Below are 20,354 nucleotides of genomic sequence, written 5' to 3'. Positions count from 1 at the left end.
CCCTGGAGGCCCAGGAGAAAGCCACACCTTCCTCGGCACGCTCCGACTTCTTTCACCCAAAAAGAATAAGAGCCTTTTCCATTGTATGGAAGATAGTTTTTAAGACATTTGAAACTTTTACTATAGTTTACAGAACAAATTATTTTATTTTTATTGTAAAACTTAAAGTGGAAGAGCTGATTTCTAAAATAGGGTCAAAGTACAGACGTGGGTCTGGGTGTGAAGCCGTCTCCGTCCTGCGGGCGGACGCTGCATTGCAAATGCATGTCCAGCTCCGAGAGGCCTGTGCCCACTTCCCACACGGCCCCTGCGCCACGGCATACCGCGCGGTGATCCTGCTCGCTGCCAACCACTGCAGGGTGGAGCCCGCAGGGAAGAGTTGTTCCCTTAATAAAAGTGTCTGCTGTCGCACGTGTGCTGTCCCTGTAGGAAGGCTGGGGCCGCCAGTCCAGGAGGGTGGGGTGGCCTGCCCGCAGGGCACAGGAGGCATGGAGGTCCTGGAGGCCAGTGCTCACACCTTTGCACCCCAGCCTCATCACCCCATCTCAGGTGGGGGCGCAGGGCGGCCCCTGAGGTGCTGAGGTAGAGCCGGGCCCGGCTCATCTGCTCTGTAGGCAGCCCGCCCCCCGTGCCCGCTTCAGCAGAGACTGGCAGGCCTGGAGGGAGGGGACCCAGCTGCTGGCCCCCCGGCCTAGGTTCATTGGCCACTTTCTGAGCACGCCTGGTGGCAGGGCACACCTGTGTCAGAGTGCCGCCTCTGGCGTGAGAAACCGTTTCTGCAGAGCATGGGAGTTTCAGAACGCTGGTCTCTTTAGCTTTGCTTTAGTGAGTCAGCAAGTAAGGTTTAAAGACAGACACTTTTCTACGGAAAACCTATTTTCTTCAGGCTCAACATACAGATTTGAAAGAGGGTCTCAAACTGGTATTCTCTTACTGTATGCTGGTCACTTGGGGTCCAGACTGGCGGGGCACCCCCACTTCCATCCTGCCCCGGTAGGGCATACCTCTGGGGCCCAGGCTCTGCCCATCTGCCATGGTGCCTGACACATGCCAGAGCCGGGCCTGATCACACAGCCCACACCCACGGGGCAGAACACCATGCTGCTGTGGTGGTGGTGGGCGAGAAGGGCTGCCCGATCAAGGGAGGCACGTGGGTGGGGAGGGGCTGAGATTCGAAGGCTGGCACAGCTTTCTGCGGAGTCCAGTCTTGGTTAAAGCCACACAGTGGGCCCTGGTCTGGACCCCTGCCCTGCCTCACCCAGTGACCTGCGTGGGAGGTGACCCTTGGCAGAGGAGTGGGCAGTGTCTGTGCCCACAGAGCTGGACCCGAAGCCAGTGGGGGCGGTGGCTGGGAATCCTGCTAGATGCCTGGCCACCCTGTAACACCCCCTGGGGCCTCCCTGGCTCCTGAGAGTGTGGCTTCCTGCCTGAAGGGGGAGATGGATGCTCTTCCTACACAGGGGTTGCCGTTGAGTGCCCGAGCTGTGGGTCTGACCCCACTGAGGGGGAGGGGCAGAGACCCCCAGCAAGGAAAGGAGTGTGCTGATAGGCATCTGGAAGCGCCTCGCTCTGCTCCCTCTCCTGGACATCACAGAGCAACGCAGGCCCCGCGTCCCTGGGACGGTTCCTTCTTGGTGCCAGGAGGGGACAGGCATCCTCGAGCCCAGCACCACACAGCTGTCCACAGCTGCTCAGGTGGAGGTGTCCAGAGAAGCAGGTGCCCCGCCCAGGGCTCCAGGCAGCTCCAGCCATGGCCTGGGCACAGCCGTCAGCTGAAGCACATGCCAGATTGCTGACAAAGTTGGGCTTTTTGCTGCAAGACCTCCATTAGCAGCACGGCATGACTGGCCGCACGTGGCGCTGTGGCGGGAACTCGACTGCAGGAGTCTTTGTAATGAGTTTGCAGACCACACGGGAGTCAGGGAAAATCTAAGCTGTTGTGGGAAGGAGGGGAAGGGCAGTCTCATAGTCAGCTGGTACAAACTCAGGCGTGGAAGCACAATGTGTCCTTTAATTTTAAAACCCAGTTTCAGAATAAAAGGGAGCGCTGGGTTTCACAAAGGAGTTGGTCTGCTCAGACCCTCTCCGGAGCAGTAGTGCAGGGCTAAACACCAGTTCCTGGCTCCCACCCAGCTCTCCAGAATAGCCCCGCGCCCTGGGAGGCCTGATTTTTGCTACTCAGGATTCACGGCACATGCTCTCCAAGGAGACGGCCTCTTTCCAGCCCAAGTGGTGGGGCCGTTGGTGACAATGGCTGCTTTTACTCTGCTCCGGCGCTTCCGCAGAAGCCAGGCCCAGGGGCCTGGACGGGCCTTATGCCATGCTCAGGGGGTTGTCCACACGGCCCAGGAAGTGCAGGGCGCCAGACTCCCGCTCATAGATGGCAAACAGGAACGGGCTGTTCAGGGTCACCTCCAAGGCCTCGGGCTCGCCGGGCCGCTGGGCCGGCTCAGTGGGCTGCTCTCCCTTGTCCGCTTTGAGTTCAAAAAGGACGCTGTTCAGCACCTGCAAGGCAGTAGAGGTTGATCTCTCCCCGGGCACAAGGGGAAGGCCTGGTGCCTCATGTGCTGCACCATGCACAGGCCCACTCCCAACGCGGGCCCCTCTGCCCGCCACCGAGGTGGGCAGAGCTGTCCCGGGCTCTGGCTCTGCTCTGACCCCGGTGCTGGGCTAATCCAGCGCAGAGGCCTTGTGCCTCTGCCGTGACCCACTTTCTCCCCAGCACCCAGAACTCCCAGTGCACTCATTGTTGGTGACATGCATCCTCTGTGTGTGACGGGGGGCCCTCTGTCTGCTGCTGAGCAGCTCCCTGAGGAAGGGGCTGCAGGCCGGGGCACTGATCTGCGGCCCACTCTCTGCCCTAATCCTGGCCCTCTGCAGCTAAGGGAGGTTCCTGAGGTGAGGCCTGGCTGACAGGGTCAGGGACCCGGCTGGACAGCAGTGGCTGGCAGGGCTATGAGCGGCTTTCTGCACCGTCTGTGAAGCCCCAGCAAGCGCTGGCCACTTCCCTCCCACCCGGCCCCACCAGCCAACTCCTCCCAGGACACAGCAGGTCAGCACTGACCTCTCCCACTCTGAGGCTGGCGTCAGACATCTTGCCCAGAGTCGCCTCTGCGCCCAGCAGGGCGGGCAGCTTAGCCCGGGCCAGCAGGTCCTGCAGGTCATAGGATGCTCGCAGCTCCAGCTGGGGCATGGTCAGGCGGATGGCCCTGGGAAGAAAGTGTGGGTATGGTTACAGGGGCTGAGGCTCCTGGGAGCCAGGTGGGTAGATATGTCTCTGAGGAAGGTGAGGGGCATTGAAGACCCCCGCCCAGCAGGGCCACCCTCACGCTTGAGGACAGGCTCAGCACGAATACAGCAAGACCGGTGGAGGCTGAAACAGCGTGCAGAGGCCCTGGAACACGCCTAGTGCCATCTCGGCTGAGGCGGCCAGCTGCTCCACTGTCTCAACTGTGTGCCCAGCGGCCCTCGGGCACCCAGAGGGAGCCGACTGGTTGGGGAGGTCTCCAACGGACAGCCCCTTCCTGGGGTAGCCCTCAGAGCCACAGACACCTCTGGTGGCTGGGCCAGCCCCCGCCAGCAGACAGTGCGCCTCCTGTCGGCTGCTGAAGCCGAGGGGTGCCGTGCTCCCACAGATGATGGGGCCGCATGGGGCCGGGTCCCAGGAGGATGGAGTCTCTGGTTTTGTTTTGTTTTTTATTTTGTTTTTTGTTTTGGTTTGGTTTTGTGGTGCTGGGGATAGAACCCAGAGGCTTCTTTTCTACCTCCGGGCTATACTCCCAGACCTATTTTATATTTTATTTGGAAACAGGGTCTCACTAAGCTGCTGAGAGCCTCACTAAGTAGTTGAGGCTGGCTTCGAACCTGTGCGATCCTCCTGTCTCAGCCTCCCAAGCGCTGGGATTACAAGCGTGCGCCACCACGCATGGCTTAGAGAAAATTCTGGAGATGGGCAGTGGTGATGGTGCATGACTACTTAATGCCGCCAACCCAGACGGTTAAGAACAGTTAAGAAGGCAACGTTATGTACATTTTACCTCAATTAAAGCAAAAATAATGACAGGCATCATGGCGCACGCTTGTAATCCCAGCATTTGGAAGGCTGAGACAGGAGGATTGTGGTTTGCGGACAGCCTCAGCTACTTACTGAGGCCCTTTGCAACTCAGTGTGACCCTGTATCAAAATAAAGAATAACACAGGCATGGTGGTGCACGCTTGTAATCCCTGCGCTTGGAAGGCAGAGACAGGAGGATCACGCAGGTTCAAAGCCAGTCGCATGCGCTGGCTTAGGAGACCCTGTTTTCAAATAAAAATATAAAATAGGTCTGGGAGTGTAGCCCAGATGTGGAAGGGCTTCCAGAAACCCCAGTACCACCAAAAAAAAAAAAAAAAAGAATAAAAAATAGGGCGGGGGTGTAGCTTGGAGGTATATCCTGGGTTTCATTCCCAGTACTGAAAAACAAACAAAGCCAGGCATGGTGGCACATGTTTGTGATCCTAGCATTTGGGAGGCTGAGACAGGAGGATCGTGGACAGCCTTAGCTACTTAACAATTTAGTGAGATCCTGTTTCAGAATAAAGAATAAAAAATAGGGCTGGGAGTGTAACTCGGAGGTAGAATGCCCCTGGGTTCCATCCCCAGTACCGCAAAAAATAAAATTAAAAATAAAGATAAAGCCGGGCGTGGTGGCACATGCTTATAATCCCTGCGCTTGGGAGGCAGAGACAGGAGGATCATGCAGGTTCGAAGCCAGCCGCGCACGCTGGCTTAGGAGACCCTGTTTCCAAATATAAAATGTAAAAATAGGTCTGGGAGTGTAGCCCGGAAGTAGAAGGGCTTCCAGGAACCCCAGTACCACCAAAAAATTAATAAATAAAGATAAAAAAGAAACAAACAGCCGGGCGTGGTGGCGCACGTTTGAAATCCCCGCGCTTGGGAGGGAGGTGGAGACAGGAGGATCGCGCTAGTTCAGAGTCAGCCTTGCTGGCTTAACAGACCCTGTTTCCAAATTAAAAAAAAAAAAAAAAATATATATATATATATATATATATATATATATATATATAGTAAGTCTGGGAGTGTAGCTCAGAGGTAGAATGGCTTCCAGGAACCCCAGTACCACCAAAAAAAAAAAAAAAGAAACAAACATGGCTGGGTGTGGTGGTACACGCCTGTAATCCCAGTGCTTAGGAGGCTGGGACAGGAGGATCATAGGTTTGAGGCCAGCTTCTGCAATTTAGCTAGGCCCTTCAGCAACTTAGGCAAGACCCTGTTTCAAAACAACAACAACAAAAAAAAATAGGGCTGGGAGTGTAGCTCGGAGGTAGTATGCCCCCGGGTTCCATCCCCCGCACCACAAAAAAGAAAAAGAAAAACAAAAACTCTCACATGAAACCCAGAGTGGGCCTCAAGGTGGTGTCTGCGCCCCCAGCAGCCTGGCTTGGAACCTGGTTCTGGGCTCTGGGGAAGGGAATTGCATATGCCTGTGCCAGGGGACCCCCTGGTATCCTCACACCAGGCCCGGAGCCAAGCGGAGTTCCCAGCCGTGCTGAACAGTGCCAAGGCACGCCGGGGTACCGAGGACAGCCTGCGGATGGGCATGGGCAGATGGGGCACTTTCCTTCCCTGCGGAACCGGTGGGCAAAGCTGCACTAGAAGTGGCAGGCTTTCTCCTGCTCCAGCTGCGCCTCTAGGAGCCGGACCGATAGGGAATAGAGAGGAGGTGGACACAGGGCCCCGGCCAGCCCGGGTCACCCACCCCACCGGGCAGGGGGCAGGGACAGCCCCCCACTTTCCGGGGAAGCCCAGAGGCGCCTACCGGGGAGACAGGTTCTTCATCCAGGCCAGGAAGTCGTGGTGGAAGACGAGGGCCTCGACCCTGTCCATGTCAGCCGTGCCGGCACAGGGCTGGATCAGCAACAGGGCCGCGCTCTCACCCACGGGCACGCGCGTCACGGAGAAGTTGTTCTGCGTGTCGGCCCAGTGCTGGAAGGTGCCGGCGCCAGAAAGCATGGGGACAGACACCGAAGTGCTGTTGTCCACCCAGAACTCCTGTGGCCCGGCCAGCGGGAAGAAGCCCTTCATGATCCCTGAAACCCAGAGACAGGAGGCTCCAGGGCTGTGCAGCCTGCCTCAGGCCTCCCCACGGCCGCCCTGCCACCCTCTCCTGGCCACGGGACACCTCCCGGCCCCTCACTAAAGCCCAAGCCCAGCCTCGGGAGCACAGGTCCTGTATCCCAGTCAGGGACTGGCCAGCTGACCCACCCAAATCTGCCACAGCCCGCTCAAAGCCTGGCTTCATGGCACCTCTTTATTATTTTATTTATTTATCTATCACTACTGAGGATTGAACCCAGGGGCATTCTACCTCAGAGGTATATCCCCCAGTCCTTTTGAATTTTTGTTTTAAAACAGAATCTTGATAAGTTGCTGAGACTGGCCTGGAACATGTGCTCTTCCTGTCTCAGCCTCCCAAGTACTGAGATTACAGGCATGCACCACCATGCCTTGCTCTTATTTATTTATTTATTTATTTATTTATTTATGGTACTGGGGTTCCTGGAAGCCCTTCTACCTCCGGGCTACACTCCCAGACCTATTTTTTATATATTTTTTTGAAATAGGGTCTCTTACGCCAGCACGTCTGGCTTCAAACCTGCGCGATCCTCCTGTCTCCGCCTCCCAAGCGTGGGGATTACAAGTATGCGCCACCACGCCCGGCCTCGCCTTTATTTATTATTTATTTATTTATTTAATTTATTTTTGCAGTACTGGGGATGAAACCCAGGGACATTCTACTGCTGAGCTACACCCCCAGACCTATTTTTTTGTGTGTGGGGGTCTAGGGATGAAACCCAGGGGCATTTGACCTCCAAGCTACACCCCCTGCCCTATTTTTTATTCTTTATTTTGAAACAGGGTCTCACTAAGTTGTGGAGGGCCTCACTAAGTAGCTGAGGCTATCTGTGAACCACAATCCTCCAGTCTCAGCTGGAGATTACAAGTGTGCACCATCACACCGGGCTCCCAGCCCTGTTTTTTATTTCTTATTTTGAAACAGGGCCTCACTGAGTTGCCAAGGGTCTAAGTAACCGAGGTTATCCTCGAACCACAATCCCCCGCCTCAGCTTCCAAAATGCTGAGATTACAAGCATGCACCACCATGCCCAGCTTTATTTTTTATTTTATTTATTTATTTATTTTTTTTTTGGTGCTAGAGATTGAACCCAGGGGCATTCTAACTCTGAGCTCCACCCCTAGCCTGATTTTTTTATTATCTATTTTGAAACTGGGACTCACTAAGTTGCAGAGGACCTCACTAAGTAGCTGAGGCTGGCCGCAAACCCACGATCCTCCTGTCCCAGCATCCCAAGTACTGGAATTATAAGCGTGCACCACCACGCCTGGCTTCACTTTTATTTTAAAATAAAAATTATTCTTTAGAGCAGAGTTAGGTTCAAAACAAAATTGAAAGCCGGGCGTGGTGGTGCATGCTTGTAATCCCAGCATTTGGGAGGCCGAGATCGGAGGATCGTGGTTCATGAACAGCCTCAGCTACTTAGTGAGGCCCTCTCCAACTCAGTGAGACCTGGTTTCAAAAATAAAGAATAAAACATAGGGCAGGGGGTGTAGCTCAGAGGTCAAATGCTCCTGGGTTCCATCCCAGACCCGCAAAAAACAAACAAAAAAATTGAACATGCAGAGATTCTCCCCCAACACCTGGGACCACCACGGGGTGCTTCTGTTCTCAGCACCACAGGACACTTGGGTGCCACCCAAAGCCCAGGACACCGTGTCTGGGCAAACGGAGCACGCGTGCCTGTCCAGCTGTGGTGGTCCTCGGTATCCGCCTCACTTAACAACAGCACAGACCAGGCTCAGCCTCAGGAACCAAGGCCATTTCTGAACATGTTGGGGAAGGAAGGAAGAAGGGAGAAGGGAGAGAGAGAGAGAGGGAGGAAGGGGGAGAGGGGGGGAGAGAGGAGAGAGGAGAGAGAGAGGGAGAGAGAGGAGAGAGAAGGAGGGAGAGGGAGAAAGAGAGAGAGGAGGGAGAGAGGGAGAGAGAGGAGAGAGAGGAGAGAGAGGGAGAAAGAGGGAGAGGAGAGAGAGAGGGAGAGGGGGAGAGAGAGGGAGGGAGAGAAAGAGGAGAGAGGGAGAGAGAGGGGGAGAGAGAGGGAGGGAGAGGAGAGAGAGGGAGGGAGAGAAAGAGGAGAGAGGGAGAGAGAGGAGAGAGAGGGAGGGAGGGAGAGAGAGAGAAAGGGAAAGATGGAGGGAGGGGGAGAGAGAGAGAGACAGAGAGAGAGAGAGAGACAGAGAGAGAGAGAGAGAGAGAGAGAGAGAGAGAGAGAGAGAGAGAGAGAGAGAGAGGAGAGCAGCCTTGCTCTTCATCCTCGGATCCGGGGAGGTGACGGCCCCTCTGAGGAAAGCGCTCGTGAGCCAAGGCTGGATGTCCCTCACACGGTCCCCAAGGGACTTCAAGGGAGGGCTTTTTAGTTTAGAGGAGAAAGGACTCTATTTTTTCCCTCCAGCCACAGAATGCAGCCTCCACAAAGACACTGACTCTGAAACAGGGTGCTGTCCCCTCTCTCTCCTCTGACACCTCGCCGTCTGCAGCCAGACCTTGCATAAGACTCCAGGTTCAGCCAACTGTTGTCGCGGAAAATGCCGGGCCAGCGCCGAGCTCAGGGGACAGTGAGTGCTGGGCAAAGGGCGCCAGGACCCGTCGGCCCGGTGCCTGGATCGTCCCTAGTTGCACCCACCCGACCGCCCACCCACTGAGGCCGCCTGCCGGGTTGTTACCGCTGCAGGCCGTGAGGCTCCGGTGAAGCTCTTGGGGTGGCTCACCTTGGAAGTGGACAGAGGTGCTGAACAGCAGGTTGCTGGCGGCGCTGACCCCTGCGGGGAGCCCTCTGGCCTCCCACCCCGTCACGGCCTGCAGGAATCTGTTGATCTTCTCAGCAGCAAGATCTGGGCTGGAGGACAGGTCCAGAGAGCGGGCGAGGACCGTGGGGGTGAAGGCAGCCAGGCCCCTCACAAACGGCTGCCGCAGACGCAGGCCAGGGGCAGTGAACAGGCCCACCACGGTGGTCAGAAGTAATCGGGCCTGGCTGTCAGCCCCGCCCTGGGCCATCAGAAGGCCCTGCGTGTGCTGCAGAGCAGAGAGGACCTTGTGCCCATCCAGCTGGGAGGTGCAGCCCTGGCCCTCACTCGGGGCACCCAGGAGCGCCTGCAGCTGTCTGGCCGTGGGGTCCGAGGCCCCCAGGTAGAAAGAGGCCAGTGTGCCGAAGACCGCTGTCGGGGACAGGACAGCCCCACCGGCCACGCTGCACGTCTCGCTTAGAGCCTTGTACATGCGCAAGCCCAGGAAGTTGGCCATCATGCCGACCTCCACGGCCCGCAGCCGGTCTTCGGCTCCCAGCTTCTCAGCGGCCAGCACCAGCTGGTCACGCAGGGCCTCCTCATCCACAGGAGAGGCCTTGGCCTGAATGGGGACAGGCGTGAAGCTTGGCTCTTGGGGTGTCTCCGCAGTGGACTTCTCCAGCTGCTCGCAGCTGCTCTTGGGGTAGAAGAGGAGGTGGAAGGGGTGGATATACACGCGGTCACCAGCGGCCAGGACAGCGCAGGCTAGGAGGCACAGCACAGAGGCCTTGAGGCCCATGCCGGCGGCAGCCATATCTGATTGGAACTCTTGCTTGTGTACCTGAAACAACGCTTGAGAGGAGTAGAGGTGATTATCTAGTGACCATGCGGTGCCCTCCAGACATCCAGTTGTCCCCCAATTCCTTGCAACTAGTTGTGTGTGTGTGTGTGTGTGTGTGTGTGTAGTACTGGGGGTAAAACCCAGAGGTTTTCCTACCTCTGGGCTATACTCCCAGAACTTTTTTTTTAATTTAATTTGGAAACAGGGTTTCACTAAGTTGCTGAGAGCCTCACTAAGTAGCTGAGGCTGGCTTCGAACCTTTGTGATCCTCCTGTCTTCACCTCCCAAGCACGGGGATTACAAGCATGCGCCACCTCGCCAAGCTCCCTGTCACTATTTGGGTACAAGCAATCCACCATGCCTACCAATGGTGAAGAGAAGAGACAGGGTCAACGCACCATGAAAATATCTACAATATCTAAGTTCGAGACACCCCTGTTCTCGCCAGAGCACCCTCCCTGCCCCCCCACCCTGCAAAAACCACAGGCTGAAAGCCAAACCCTAGACCTCTGAATGTGACCGTGTTGGAGATGAGGTCCGTAGAGAGGTAGCTGAGTCACAGTGCAGTCCGTACAGTGGGCCCTAGTGAACCTGACTGGGGCCTCTCTATGGGGAGAGACGAGGATGCAGAGGCACGCAGAAGAGGGCCAGGTGAGGACGCGCCTGTGGGCCTCGGAGAGGCTTTGGGGAAGCCAGTCCTTGCACGCCTTGTCTGGGCTTTCCACCTCCAGGATTGGGAGACGATTACATCTGTCTAAATTCTGTCCTTGAAGTCCCCAGGCCGGGTGCCCAGGTGGCCCATGGCCCACCGGTCCAGCCTCAGCCATTGCAAACAGCAATGGGGCTAGCCTGAGGTCCTGGAAGAGAAGGCTCCTGGGCTGGCCCTGCTGATGTGAGGCCTTGCTCCACTGCACTGAGGAGCCACGCTCCCTCTCCTGAGTCGTTCAGATCTAGCATGTGCACACCTGATCCGCTCCTGCAGGGGGATACCGATGGCCACGTTGCTTCTTGGCTTTCCTGTCCCCCACACGTGGGCCCCTGGCCCCAGCTCCAGGCAGGGCATCCTCACAGCCCTAAGTAAGTCACAGCCAGCTGAATCTAAGACCCCTGGCCACTGCGCGTGCGAAGTTTACACTGCATGGTTTAGGTCAGCACCCTCCAAAGTGCCTGAGCTAGAGGCTCGCTTCCAGGGCGGCCTCACTAGAAGGTGCGGGGACCGTTAGGAGTGAGGGTCTGTTGTGTGCCCCCTGCACTGCCACCCAGCACCCCACCAGAGGCCTAGAGTAACAGATCCCCCCAATCTTGGGCTGGAAATTCCAAACCCATGAGCCAAAATGCACCTCTTCTAATATTGTGTGTGTGGTGCTGGGGATTAAGTTCAAGCAAGCTATCTCTGCGCTCTACTCCCAAGTCCTATTTTATTTTATTTTATTTTATTTTATTTTATTTTATTTTATTTTGCTGAGGGCCTCACTGAGTTGCTGAGCTGGCCTCAAACCTGCAATCTTCCTGTCTTAGCCTCCCAAGTACTGGGGTTACAGGTGTATGCCACTGTACTCAGCTACCTCTTCTCCCAAGACGGTATTTCGGAATCTTATTACAGTGATGCGAAGCTGGCTAACAAGACAGCCCTGGCCTCGGGCGCCAGGCCAGGACCCTGTTCAGAACCCAGGTCAGAAGCACGCTGCCCAGTGTGCTTCCCCAAGCTGAGCGGTGTTTGTCCCCCTCGCCCACGGCCAAAGGACCTTTGGCTTCTGACCGGCACCGCCTCTCCTCCTCCCACACACGCAACTCCAAGCCATTCTCACTCAAAGCCACATGGAGTGAAGACAGAACACCCTGCCCTTCCTGCGGCCCCGCGGTGCCAGCCCGGCCAGGGCAAACCGAGGCACAGGGATCACCCTGCAGCTTGGAGCCTGCCTCCCAGGCACCACAGGGTTGGGTGAAGCAGGTCGACGCAGCCCCTGGGCCCATCACAGTGGGCCTCTAGCAGAGGCAGCCGCAGGCTGCTCTGCCCCATCTGAGTGGCCTTGGGGCAGGGTCCCCGCCCTGCTCACCAGTCCTGTGTCCCAGCCTCGTGGCCAGCGGGGACAACAACTCACTCCTCCTCGGTCCACCCCAGTGCTGAGACTGGCTCACTCGTCCCGCTCTTCCCCACACCCTGCCCTGCCCCCTAGAGACTCCAGATCCTGCACCTGTTCCTCCCACGTGAAGGTAAGCCCTGCGGAAGCCGTTTTTCACCCACAGAGGACAGTCAGGGACCTGGTGGGCCCTCGGCAGGCCGTCGCTGGGTAGAGTTGTTAGCACCTTGTTGCAGAGGGACAGAGGGGACTTGTGACTCACGCCAGGTCACACGGCCAGCAAGGCACAGAAGGAGGATGCGGACCCAGACCCCCGGAGTCTGTGGGTGGCACCTAAGCCCGACCCGTACGGCCTCTTGAAGAAACCTGCCTTTTTAGTATGCCCTGCAGCTGACAGTCAGGTACACATGTAGCTGGGAGGAAGAAGTTGGGGTTTGGAGAGGCAGCGGACGAGCTGGCTTGCAGGTGCCCAGATGGCGAGCCCAGGACACAGAGTTCTGAGGTGAGCACATCCCCTGAGCCGGTGGCCCCGCTGCGACCCAGCCCCCATGCCAGCCCTGCCTATAGGGCTGCTTTTCCCCTCCAACAGACAGGAAGAGAGGCTCAGGGACTCGACGGCCCTGAGACACCCCGAGGACGCCGCTCCCCGGCCAGTCCCTCTGCCCTGAGGGGAAGCAGAGGCCCAGCGGAGCTCCTTCTGTCTAGGGAGGAGCAGTCACCCGGTGAGCCCTGGAGAGCAGCGCACATCTGGAGGCCTGGCTCTGCAGAGAGGAGGGTCAGCCCAGAGCACTGTTCCCATGGTCTCTGGCCACCTCTGGCCATTGCCTCTGCCCAGCCTGTCCTGGCCCTCGCTCCCAGCCCATGCCCTAGCTGTGGCAGGAGCATGGAGTCACAGGAAGGGGCTGGGAGGGCTCTGCTTACCTCCTGCTTCAGCACCTCACAGCACAGCTCTGGCCCTGGCTGGCCAGCGGGCCTTTTATACCCGAGGGGTGGGGATGGAGCCATTCCCAGGCCCCTCTGTACACAAGCAGGGGGCGGGCCCGCGTGGGGGCCACTGGAAGCGCCAGAGTGCCTGCCAGGCTGGGACCCCTTCCAGGAAGTCCGAGGGAGGGACAGTGTGGCAGCCCCCTGCTGAGCAGATGGGCCCGTGCCCGGCCAGTTACACATTTACCCGAGTTTCTGAGCTGCGGCTGCTCCTAGGTTGTGACAGCCTGGGGCCAACCGTGCAAGCCTTCTGACAGCCCCTCGTGATGTGCATCTGAGAGGCTGGCGGGCCTGCTGGGAGGGCCCGGGAGGGGGCCGGCGTGATCAGGCCAGCGGGCTGCTGTGTGGTGCTCACTCCTCGCAGGGTCCCCTGTAGACTTTGAAGACACACAGAGTGGAAAGCACCCTCCAGAAGCCTCCGTCAAAGCTAGGGAGGCTGCCGCCCACCCGCAATGGCGCAGCCAGCCCGGAAGGCAAAGCCAGGTCCCTCCAACTGTGGGAAGCAGCAGCCCGGCTGGCCCGGCTGGGGGAGGACTTCTGTGCTGAGAGGGAGTGGGGGACCCGCGTGATGTCAGCGGGGCGGTAGGCCCCTGTGCCGAGATAGGCAGCGGAGAAGAGGGCTGGCGGAACTGCCACTGCCCGCACCAGCCAGACCACAGGACGCAGGGTATCTTTCCTCCCGGCCTGGGGACCAGAGCCGCAGGCCAGACTCTCACAGAGTTGGGACTATGTGGGGAATTTTGTGATGATCCAGGTGTGGGGGCTTCATGTCAGGAAGGCAGGCTGTGAGGAACTGGTCACAGAGCCCAGCCCACTGGGCAAGGGCACCTCAGGGCTGCAGGAACGGGACTGGCCGCTCTGAGCGGCTGGCCAGAGGGCCCAGTGACGCTCACCCCTGTGGGAAAGCTGCCTCAGAGAGGCGTGGGGGGAGGCTGGAGGGCTGTGGTCACCACATCTCCAGACTGAGATGAGACGGCCGGGGACACGGGAGGAGCGGGGCTGGGGAGGGGGGTGGAGGTCTGGCTCTGTCCGAGTGGGCTGGCAGAGCCGTGGGGCGCTTGGTGGACCTTCCTGCTGGGAGGGAGGGGGCAGTGTCTGGGTTGTGGATGTGGAAAGCCCCCACGCAGAGCCTCTGAGGGTGCAGGGCAAAGGGATCTTTCTGTAGTCTTTGCTCTGACCCCAGAGTGTTTAAGATCCCAGGATATCCGGAGCTGAGTGGCTTTTTTGTTGCTCAAGAGATACCGGTGGCCGGAAGCCTCCGGGAGCTTCAGGAGCAGTGGTGGCCAGAGGAGCTGACCACAGGCTCAGAGGTCAGCCCTCCAGCCCAGCCCCGGCCTCCTGAGGATGGAGCAGGAAGGCTGGCCTGAGACATGCGGTGGCCACGCCACCGGTGCTGAGGGAGATCGCTGGTCATTCCAGGCCTTGCTGAAGACCGAGGGGTTTCGGAGGCGTCTGAGAGGCCCGTGGGCCCGGCCCTGTCCGCACACCTCACCCTGCGCCTGCGCAGCCAGGCTCCCTCAGCTCTGTGTGGTTTCTGGTTCCGGTGCGTGCCGGCCCACACCAAACACCGTCCTGCAGAGGGTGTCCGGCCTCGCCACCCGGGGCTGCTTCTGCACGCATGACTCCCCAGGCTGGCCGCCCACCCTGCCCACCACCTCCCAGCAGGGCCACGCCTCCTCAGCAAGCAGGTGGACCGCAGGCCCACACCCAGAGCACAATGGCCGCCACGCTCCCGGACGGGCTTCCTGCGCCCCTGCTCAGTGGGTGTTCAACTGGATAGAGAAACTTGTTTCTCTTCAAGGAAAGCCGGGTGCCTGTGTGCCTGTGTGAGGGGTGTGTGTGGTCTCTGTGTGTGCATGTTTGTGCATGTATATGTGGTTTGTGTGTGCATACGAGTGTGTTTGTGGGTACGTGTGTATTGTGTGTTTTGTGAGTGTGCATGTGTGGCTTGTGTGTGCACGAGTGTGTTCATGGGTACGTGTGTGTATGTGTTTGTGTGTGTGCGTGTGCACGTGTCTCTGTGGGACTCTTAAGCAGTGTTTCTCGAGGGTGTGGATTAGCCCCAGGATCCACCTGTGGGCGTCAGAGACGCTGAATGAAAGCAGACGCTCCGCTCAGGAGCGGGGGAGGCCGCCGCGGCCACCGCTGCACCACCAGAGCATCATCTGGACGCCTGTTGGTCACACGGGTGCCCGCCTTCGGGTTGCTTGCCTTCGGGGTCAGTTCTGGGTTAGACGTGGTCTAAACCTGATACCTCCTTTCAGGTTCTGCCTGCCCAGCAAGCAAAAGCAAATACTCCACAGCAAAACCCCGCACAAGCAGGCGGCACACACGGCTTACTCACTCGTGCCTGAGGCTCAAGCGACTGGGAGCCGCGGGAGGCCAGGAAGGAGCACGGCCTTGGGGGGCTGCTTCCGCCTCCATGGGGGCTCACTGTTGCTGGCTTTCCACGGCCCAAGGAGGACCCGGGAACCCCGGCGTCCGGGCTTTCTGGCATGACAAGGACACCATATTTCTGAACCTCATGGCTCCCACCCGGGCCACCCCTCAGGGCTCTCCATGGTAAACAGGTTGACCAGGGGAAAGTTCAGTTTTTTCCAACGAGCCCTCAGCACACACAGCGTACGCAGCTTCCGGGCTTCCGCCTGTGAGACAAACAGGACGTCCCGGCTCCCTGTGTCACCCCGCGAAGCGGGTCCTTTTGCTTAAAAAAAAAAAAATGCTCCTGTGTGACCTTCAGGTGCCCCCGACGCGTCCATAGACCTGCAGATGGTGAAATGGCTTCTACGGAGGTGACTGTCATCCCAGTGTCTCTGAGCTGTGGCTGAGCCCAGGGCTGGTGCCCTGCTTTTCCCGCTCTTGAATTAATTTCATTGTGTAACACCTTCGGTACGTAATTAGCCCTGCAGTACGGGTGTGAGTGATCTCTCTGTTGAGGATGGAGCCTGTATTGATTGCTAATAAGGGCAGTACTAGTTGCTAATAAGAACAAGTTTTCATACTTAGGCAAAACAATGGAATCCTTTTCTCTGTCTCTAAGCTGTCAGCCAAAGGCCGTAGCCAAGATTGGCTTGGTCAGCTAAAAGTTGGGTGTTAGCCCAGCTGAACGCTGAATGTTAAAACACGAACACCTACACTTTGAAAAAAAAATGCTATAGAGTCTCACAATACTTTAGACTAATGTTAAAAGATGAAAAAGCAAGCTATATTAACCCAAAATTAATTACTAATTACACAAAATATAGTCCCAAACCTCCATGCTTTTCAAGACTATATTCCTGTATTTTTCTTTTATTATGAAACAAGTTTTCAACGTAATGATTACCTTCTAGCAGACAGAGATAGGGAAAGGCTGAGAACTCACCGAGAACACAGGTGGACGGGACATGCCTTAAACTTCAAAGCAGGCATGTACCTTGCTAACCAAGTAACACATTTTGATCACAGTGATCTAACAGAAAAGGCCTACACAGCAGAGATAACTGGAGGGCCTGCACCTGCTTTTGGGGGGGTGTTATTGGCTAGACTATATGGGAAGGGGAGATAATAAATTCTTATAAAAATATTCTGTGCATGCCGGGCGTGGTGGCGCACGCTTATCATCCCAGCATCCAGGAGGCTGAGACAGGAGGATCACGGTTCGCCGACAGCCTCAGCTACTTAGTGAGGCCCTCTGCAACTCAGTGAGACCTGGTTTCAAAATAAAGAATTAAAAAAATGGGGCAGGGGGTGCAGCTCAGAGGTCGAATGCCCCTGGGTTCCATCCCCAGACCCGCAAAAAAAAAAAAAAAAGCATCCTTCTGCAAACTGCAGACCTGCTGGACAGCAGTGCTGCCACACCGGAACTAAAAAGCCCAAGTATGTTACCAGGTCCTTCGCAGACAATGCTTGCTGTACCTGCTAATTCAGATTGCCAATGACGGAGGAGCTATCACGTCAAAATTATCCTTGGAAACAGCTGCTGTGTTGACGGTGTGTGGTTGAAACAGCTGCTGTGTTGACGGTGTGTGGTTTTATTATCCCATTACGACGTGAATCCTAAACACTACACCACCGGAACGGAGACCGCAAGGTCCTCCAGGCCTGTAACACAGCAGCCAGGACTTATGTCGCGAGCGGTCACCGACTTCAGGGAATGCCCCTGGCAAAACTCAAATCAACTGCGTCTGAGCCTGGGACACTCAACAGGACCGCAGCAGGAGAGAGAGAAGGGAAGCTTCGGATCTGCCTCGAAGGGGGCGCTCAGGCGGCAGCCACGGCGGGAAGCAGGTGCATTCAAAGGCCGACTGCTCGAGCTACCCTCTGACATACACTTGCTTTTTTGCCTCTTCCTTACTTTACTTGATTCTTGGTACCGGGAACTTGAACCCAGGGCATCCTACGTCTGAGCTCCACATCCAGCTCCAGTGTCACTCTGCTGCTGGGCTGGCTCAACCCTGCTGTCCTTCTGCCTCGGTCTTCTCAGTCCTGGGACCTAGTGGGAACTTATTTCAAAACAGAGCTTTGTGAAAGGATTGAGGCATAGCTCAGAGGTAAAAGCCTTTGTGTTCAATCCCCAGTATCACACGGAAAGATTTCCAGGTCAGTACAGTGAGACTCACAAAAGCAGAGGCAGAAAAAGTGCCATTTCTGAATCCACCTTCTCCTCTCCGACTACCCTGCCCTCCTTCCACTCTAACAACGGGTCTGAACTCTGTGTTTGCACTGGTGTTCAGGGCTGGAAACTCTGCGGCGCCTGGGCTGCTGACCAACGAGTTAGGTTAGATAAGGCGGGGCTGTCGAATGGAAAAATGTGGTCACCCTTTTCCCCCCGAAGCCCCGCAGCGGTGGCAATACGAAGCCGTCCCGGCTGGGGTGTTATCTCTTGCGAAAGCTGGGCTGGTGATAATATTTACCTAATGCTCAGCTCCTCTTCTGCAGAAAACTTGTCAAAACATCAGTGTCTGCCCACCGCAGAAGGAGAGAAGCAGAGAAAGCGGGAGGAGGCCAGCCGCTGGGGGCTGCCTGGCCGGCCCTGGTCCTTGGGCTGCTTGGTCCTGCTAGGGCACCTGCCAGCCACCGCCTGGGTGATAGACCGCTCACCCGGTGAACCTGGGGTGAGGCGCAGCCGCGGCACTGGCTGTGAGCGTTCATCTTCATGACAAGAGGGACCAACTGCCCTAGAAATGGCCCACTGCCAATGGCCGATGTCCACGGGCCTGAGCACCGGGCTGGGAGTGTCATTGCTGGCTAAGCAGGCAGGGGTTCCACTTGACTGGCACTTATGAGGAGTGAAACAGAAAAGAATGAAGTGAAGGCTTACCAGCTGACCACCTGCATCGATGTATTATATTCTCCTTCCTTCCTTCCTTCCTTCCTTCCTTCCTTCCTTCCTTCTTTCCTTCCTTATTTTTCTTTTTTCTTTTTTTGTAGTACTGGAGATTGAACCCAGCATTTTCTCTCTGAGCTGCACCAGTTATTTATTTATTTTTAATTTATTTATTTTTGCGGCACTAAGCATAGAACCCAGGGGCATTCTACCTCCGAGTTACACCCCCAGCCCTATTTTTTATTCCTTATTTTGAAACAGGGTCTCACTGAGTTGCAAAGGTCCTCACTAAGGCTGGGAACCACGGCCTCCTGTCTCAGCCTCCCAAATGCTAGGATTACAAGTGTGTGCCACCATGTTTGGCTTATTTATTTATTTATTTATTGCAGTACTGGGGGTGGAACCCAGGGGCATTCTACCTCCGAGCTATACCTCCAGCCCTATTTTTAATTAATTAATAATTTATTTATTGCGGTACTGGGGATGAAACCTAGGGACAGTCTACCTTCAAGCTACACCCCCAGCCTGATTTTTTATTCTTTATTTGTAACAGGGTCTCACTAAGTGGCTGAGGGCCTCACTAAGTGGCTGAGGCTGTCTGCGAACCGCGATCTTCCGGTCTCAGCCTCCAGAATGCTGGGATCACAAGCGTGCGCCACCACGCCCGGCTCTTTATTTTTTTATTTCAAAACAGGGTTTCTCTGAGTTGCTGAATATCTCGCTGCATGCTGAGGCTGTCCTCAAACCGGTGATCCTCCTGTCTCAGCCTCCCAAGTGCCAGGATTAGGCATGGGCCACCACACCCGGCCATTTCACTATACTCTTCATTGACGGTGGGAGCCCATGGGGTGCCCGAGCCTCCTACCATTCTCCCCGCAAATTCCCGCTCTGTGGTCCAGCCGGGTCCCCAGGCCTGCTATCCAGGCAGAGCAGGCCACACGGCCCAACAAGCCGGAACTGCCTCTCATTTGCAGCAAGGAACCAGAGCCCCGGCATCCTCGTCGTCCCCATTCCCTCCAAGGAGACGGCTGAATGAGGAGCTGCCTGTCCTCCTCTCTTAAGTGGCCCTGTGAACTGTGACCTCCAGGGTCAAGGCGCCCACCTCTGTCGCCCACAGCTGCATGCTGAGCGGTGGCGCCTAGTGACGTGGCCTGAAGTCGGCATCCCAGGGGCCTTGGAGAGCCGGAGGCCACGCCTCGGTGTTCCCCATGGCCTTGGCACCAGGGAGGACCTCGGCCAAGCTTCTTCTACCCGCCCCCATCTGGGTGGCCCCCAGGCAGGATGCCAACATCCACACTGGGAACCCCAAAGATCCTCCGCCCTCGCCCGGTCATTCTGCAATCGAACCTCAAACCAGCGGTTAGACCGCTAACAAATATTTACCTGGCAGCTGCAAACAGACTGCGGTTGCAGAGGGGACCAGAGGACGGAGGGAGAGCGCGACGGAGGCTTTACGTCAGGAGCCGTGAGGCCCTGAGCCGCAGACACGATCTTCTAGTAAAATCCAAACAGCAAACATAGGAACGCCAAGCAAACAGGGAGGGGAGCCACGTGGGCCTCAGAGCAGAGCGTCCCGTCCAAGGGCCCCCGTCTGGGAGGGAAAGGGACGGGGCTGCCCTTCTCCGAAGCCGCACTTCCCAGCCGCTGAGGGTGGTAACTGCGCGCCCATGCTGTGCAGGATACCTTGGGTTGAGGACTCGCCCTGCCCCGAGGGCGTGTTCACGCAGGCCAAGACACCAAGGGAACATAACTGTGCGATGCCACGGCGGCTCCCTGTGCCCACGAGGTACAGGTCACACTGCGGCCCTAACCTCTGCGGCCTCCGGCCTCCTCCTGTCTCTATAGCAGGTGGGCAGGGCCAGAGGAGGGCTGGGCAGTCCGCTGGCCACAGCTCCTCCAGCACACACACAGCCTCACTCTAGCATCATGTTCTCTGTGGTTCGGTCAGGAACATACCTGACACATTTCTGTATTCCACACAATTCCCAGCAGAAGAATCCCTGCCTGGTAGGGGTTGGTCACTAGCATTGAATCAGTTACCAAAAGCAAGCGGTCAGAATTCAGTACCTGGCTAAGTACACTTAATATGATGTCCTCAGCAAATGACAGAAGGTCCTTTTTCATGGCTGAACAGTATTCCATCGTACACTGCGTACCCCACATTTTCCTTACTCATTCATCCACTGATGACACCTAGGTTGATTCCATGTCCTGGGCATCGCGCATAGAGCTGCAATCAGCAGGGAAGCGCAGCTGTATCTCCATTGTACTGCTCTCAG

The 20,354-nt window shown here is 56.8% G+C and overlaps 1 protein-coding gene across 1 annotated transcript; it reads right to left on the bottom strand.

The window, feature by feature from the left end:
* Positions 1-2,313: 2,313 nt before the first annotated feature.
* AGT (angiotensinogen) lies at positions 2,314-9,675 on the bottom strand (the record flags this gene model as incomplete). Its single annotated transcript, XM_080717130.1, has 4 exons — positions 2,314-2,505; positions 3,065-3,209; positions 5,821-6,091; positions 8,847-9,675. 4 exons carry the CDS (start codon positions 9,673-9,675, stop codon positions 2,314-2,316), a joined length of 1,437 nt encoding a protein of 478 aa, XP_080573256.1.
* Positions 9,676-20,354: the final 10,679 nt, after the last annotated feature.

The sequence above is a fragment of the Muscardinus avellanarius genome, assembly GCF_963383645.1.
Source record: "Muscardinus avellanarius genome assembly, chromosome: 20".
In the NCBI taxonomy this organism is placed as follows: domain Eukaryota; kingdom Metazoa; phylum Chordata; class Mammalia; order Rodentia; family Gliridae; genus Muscardinus; species Muscardinus avellanarius.
The sequence above is the reverse complement of the archived record's forward strand: the minus strand, read 5'-3'. Positions and strand labels throughout refer to the sequence as shown.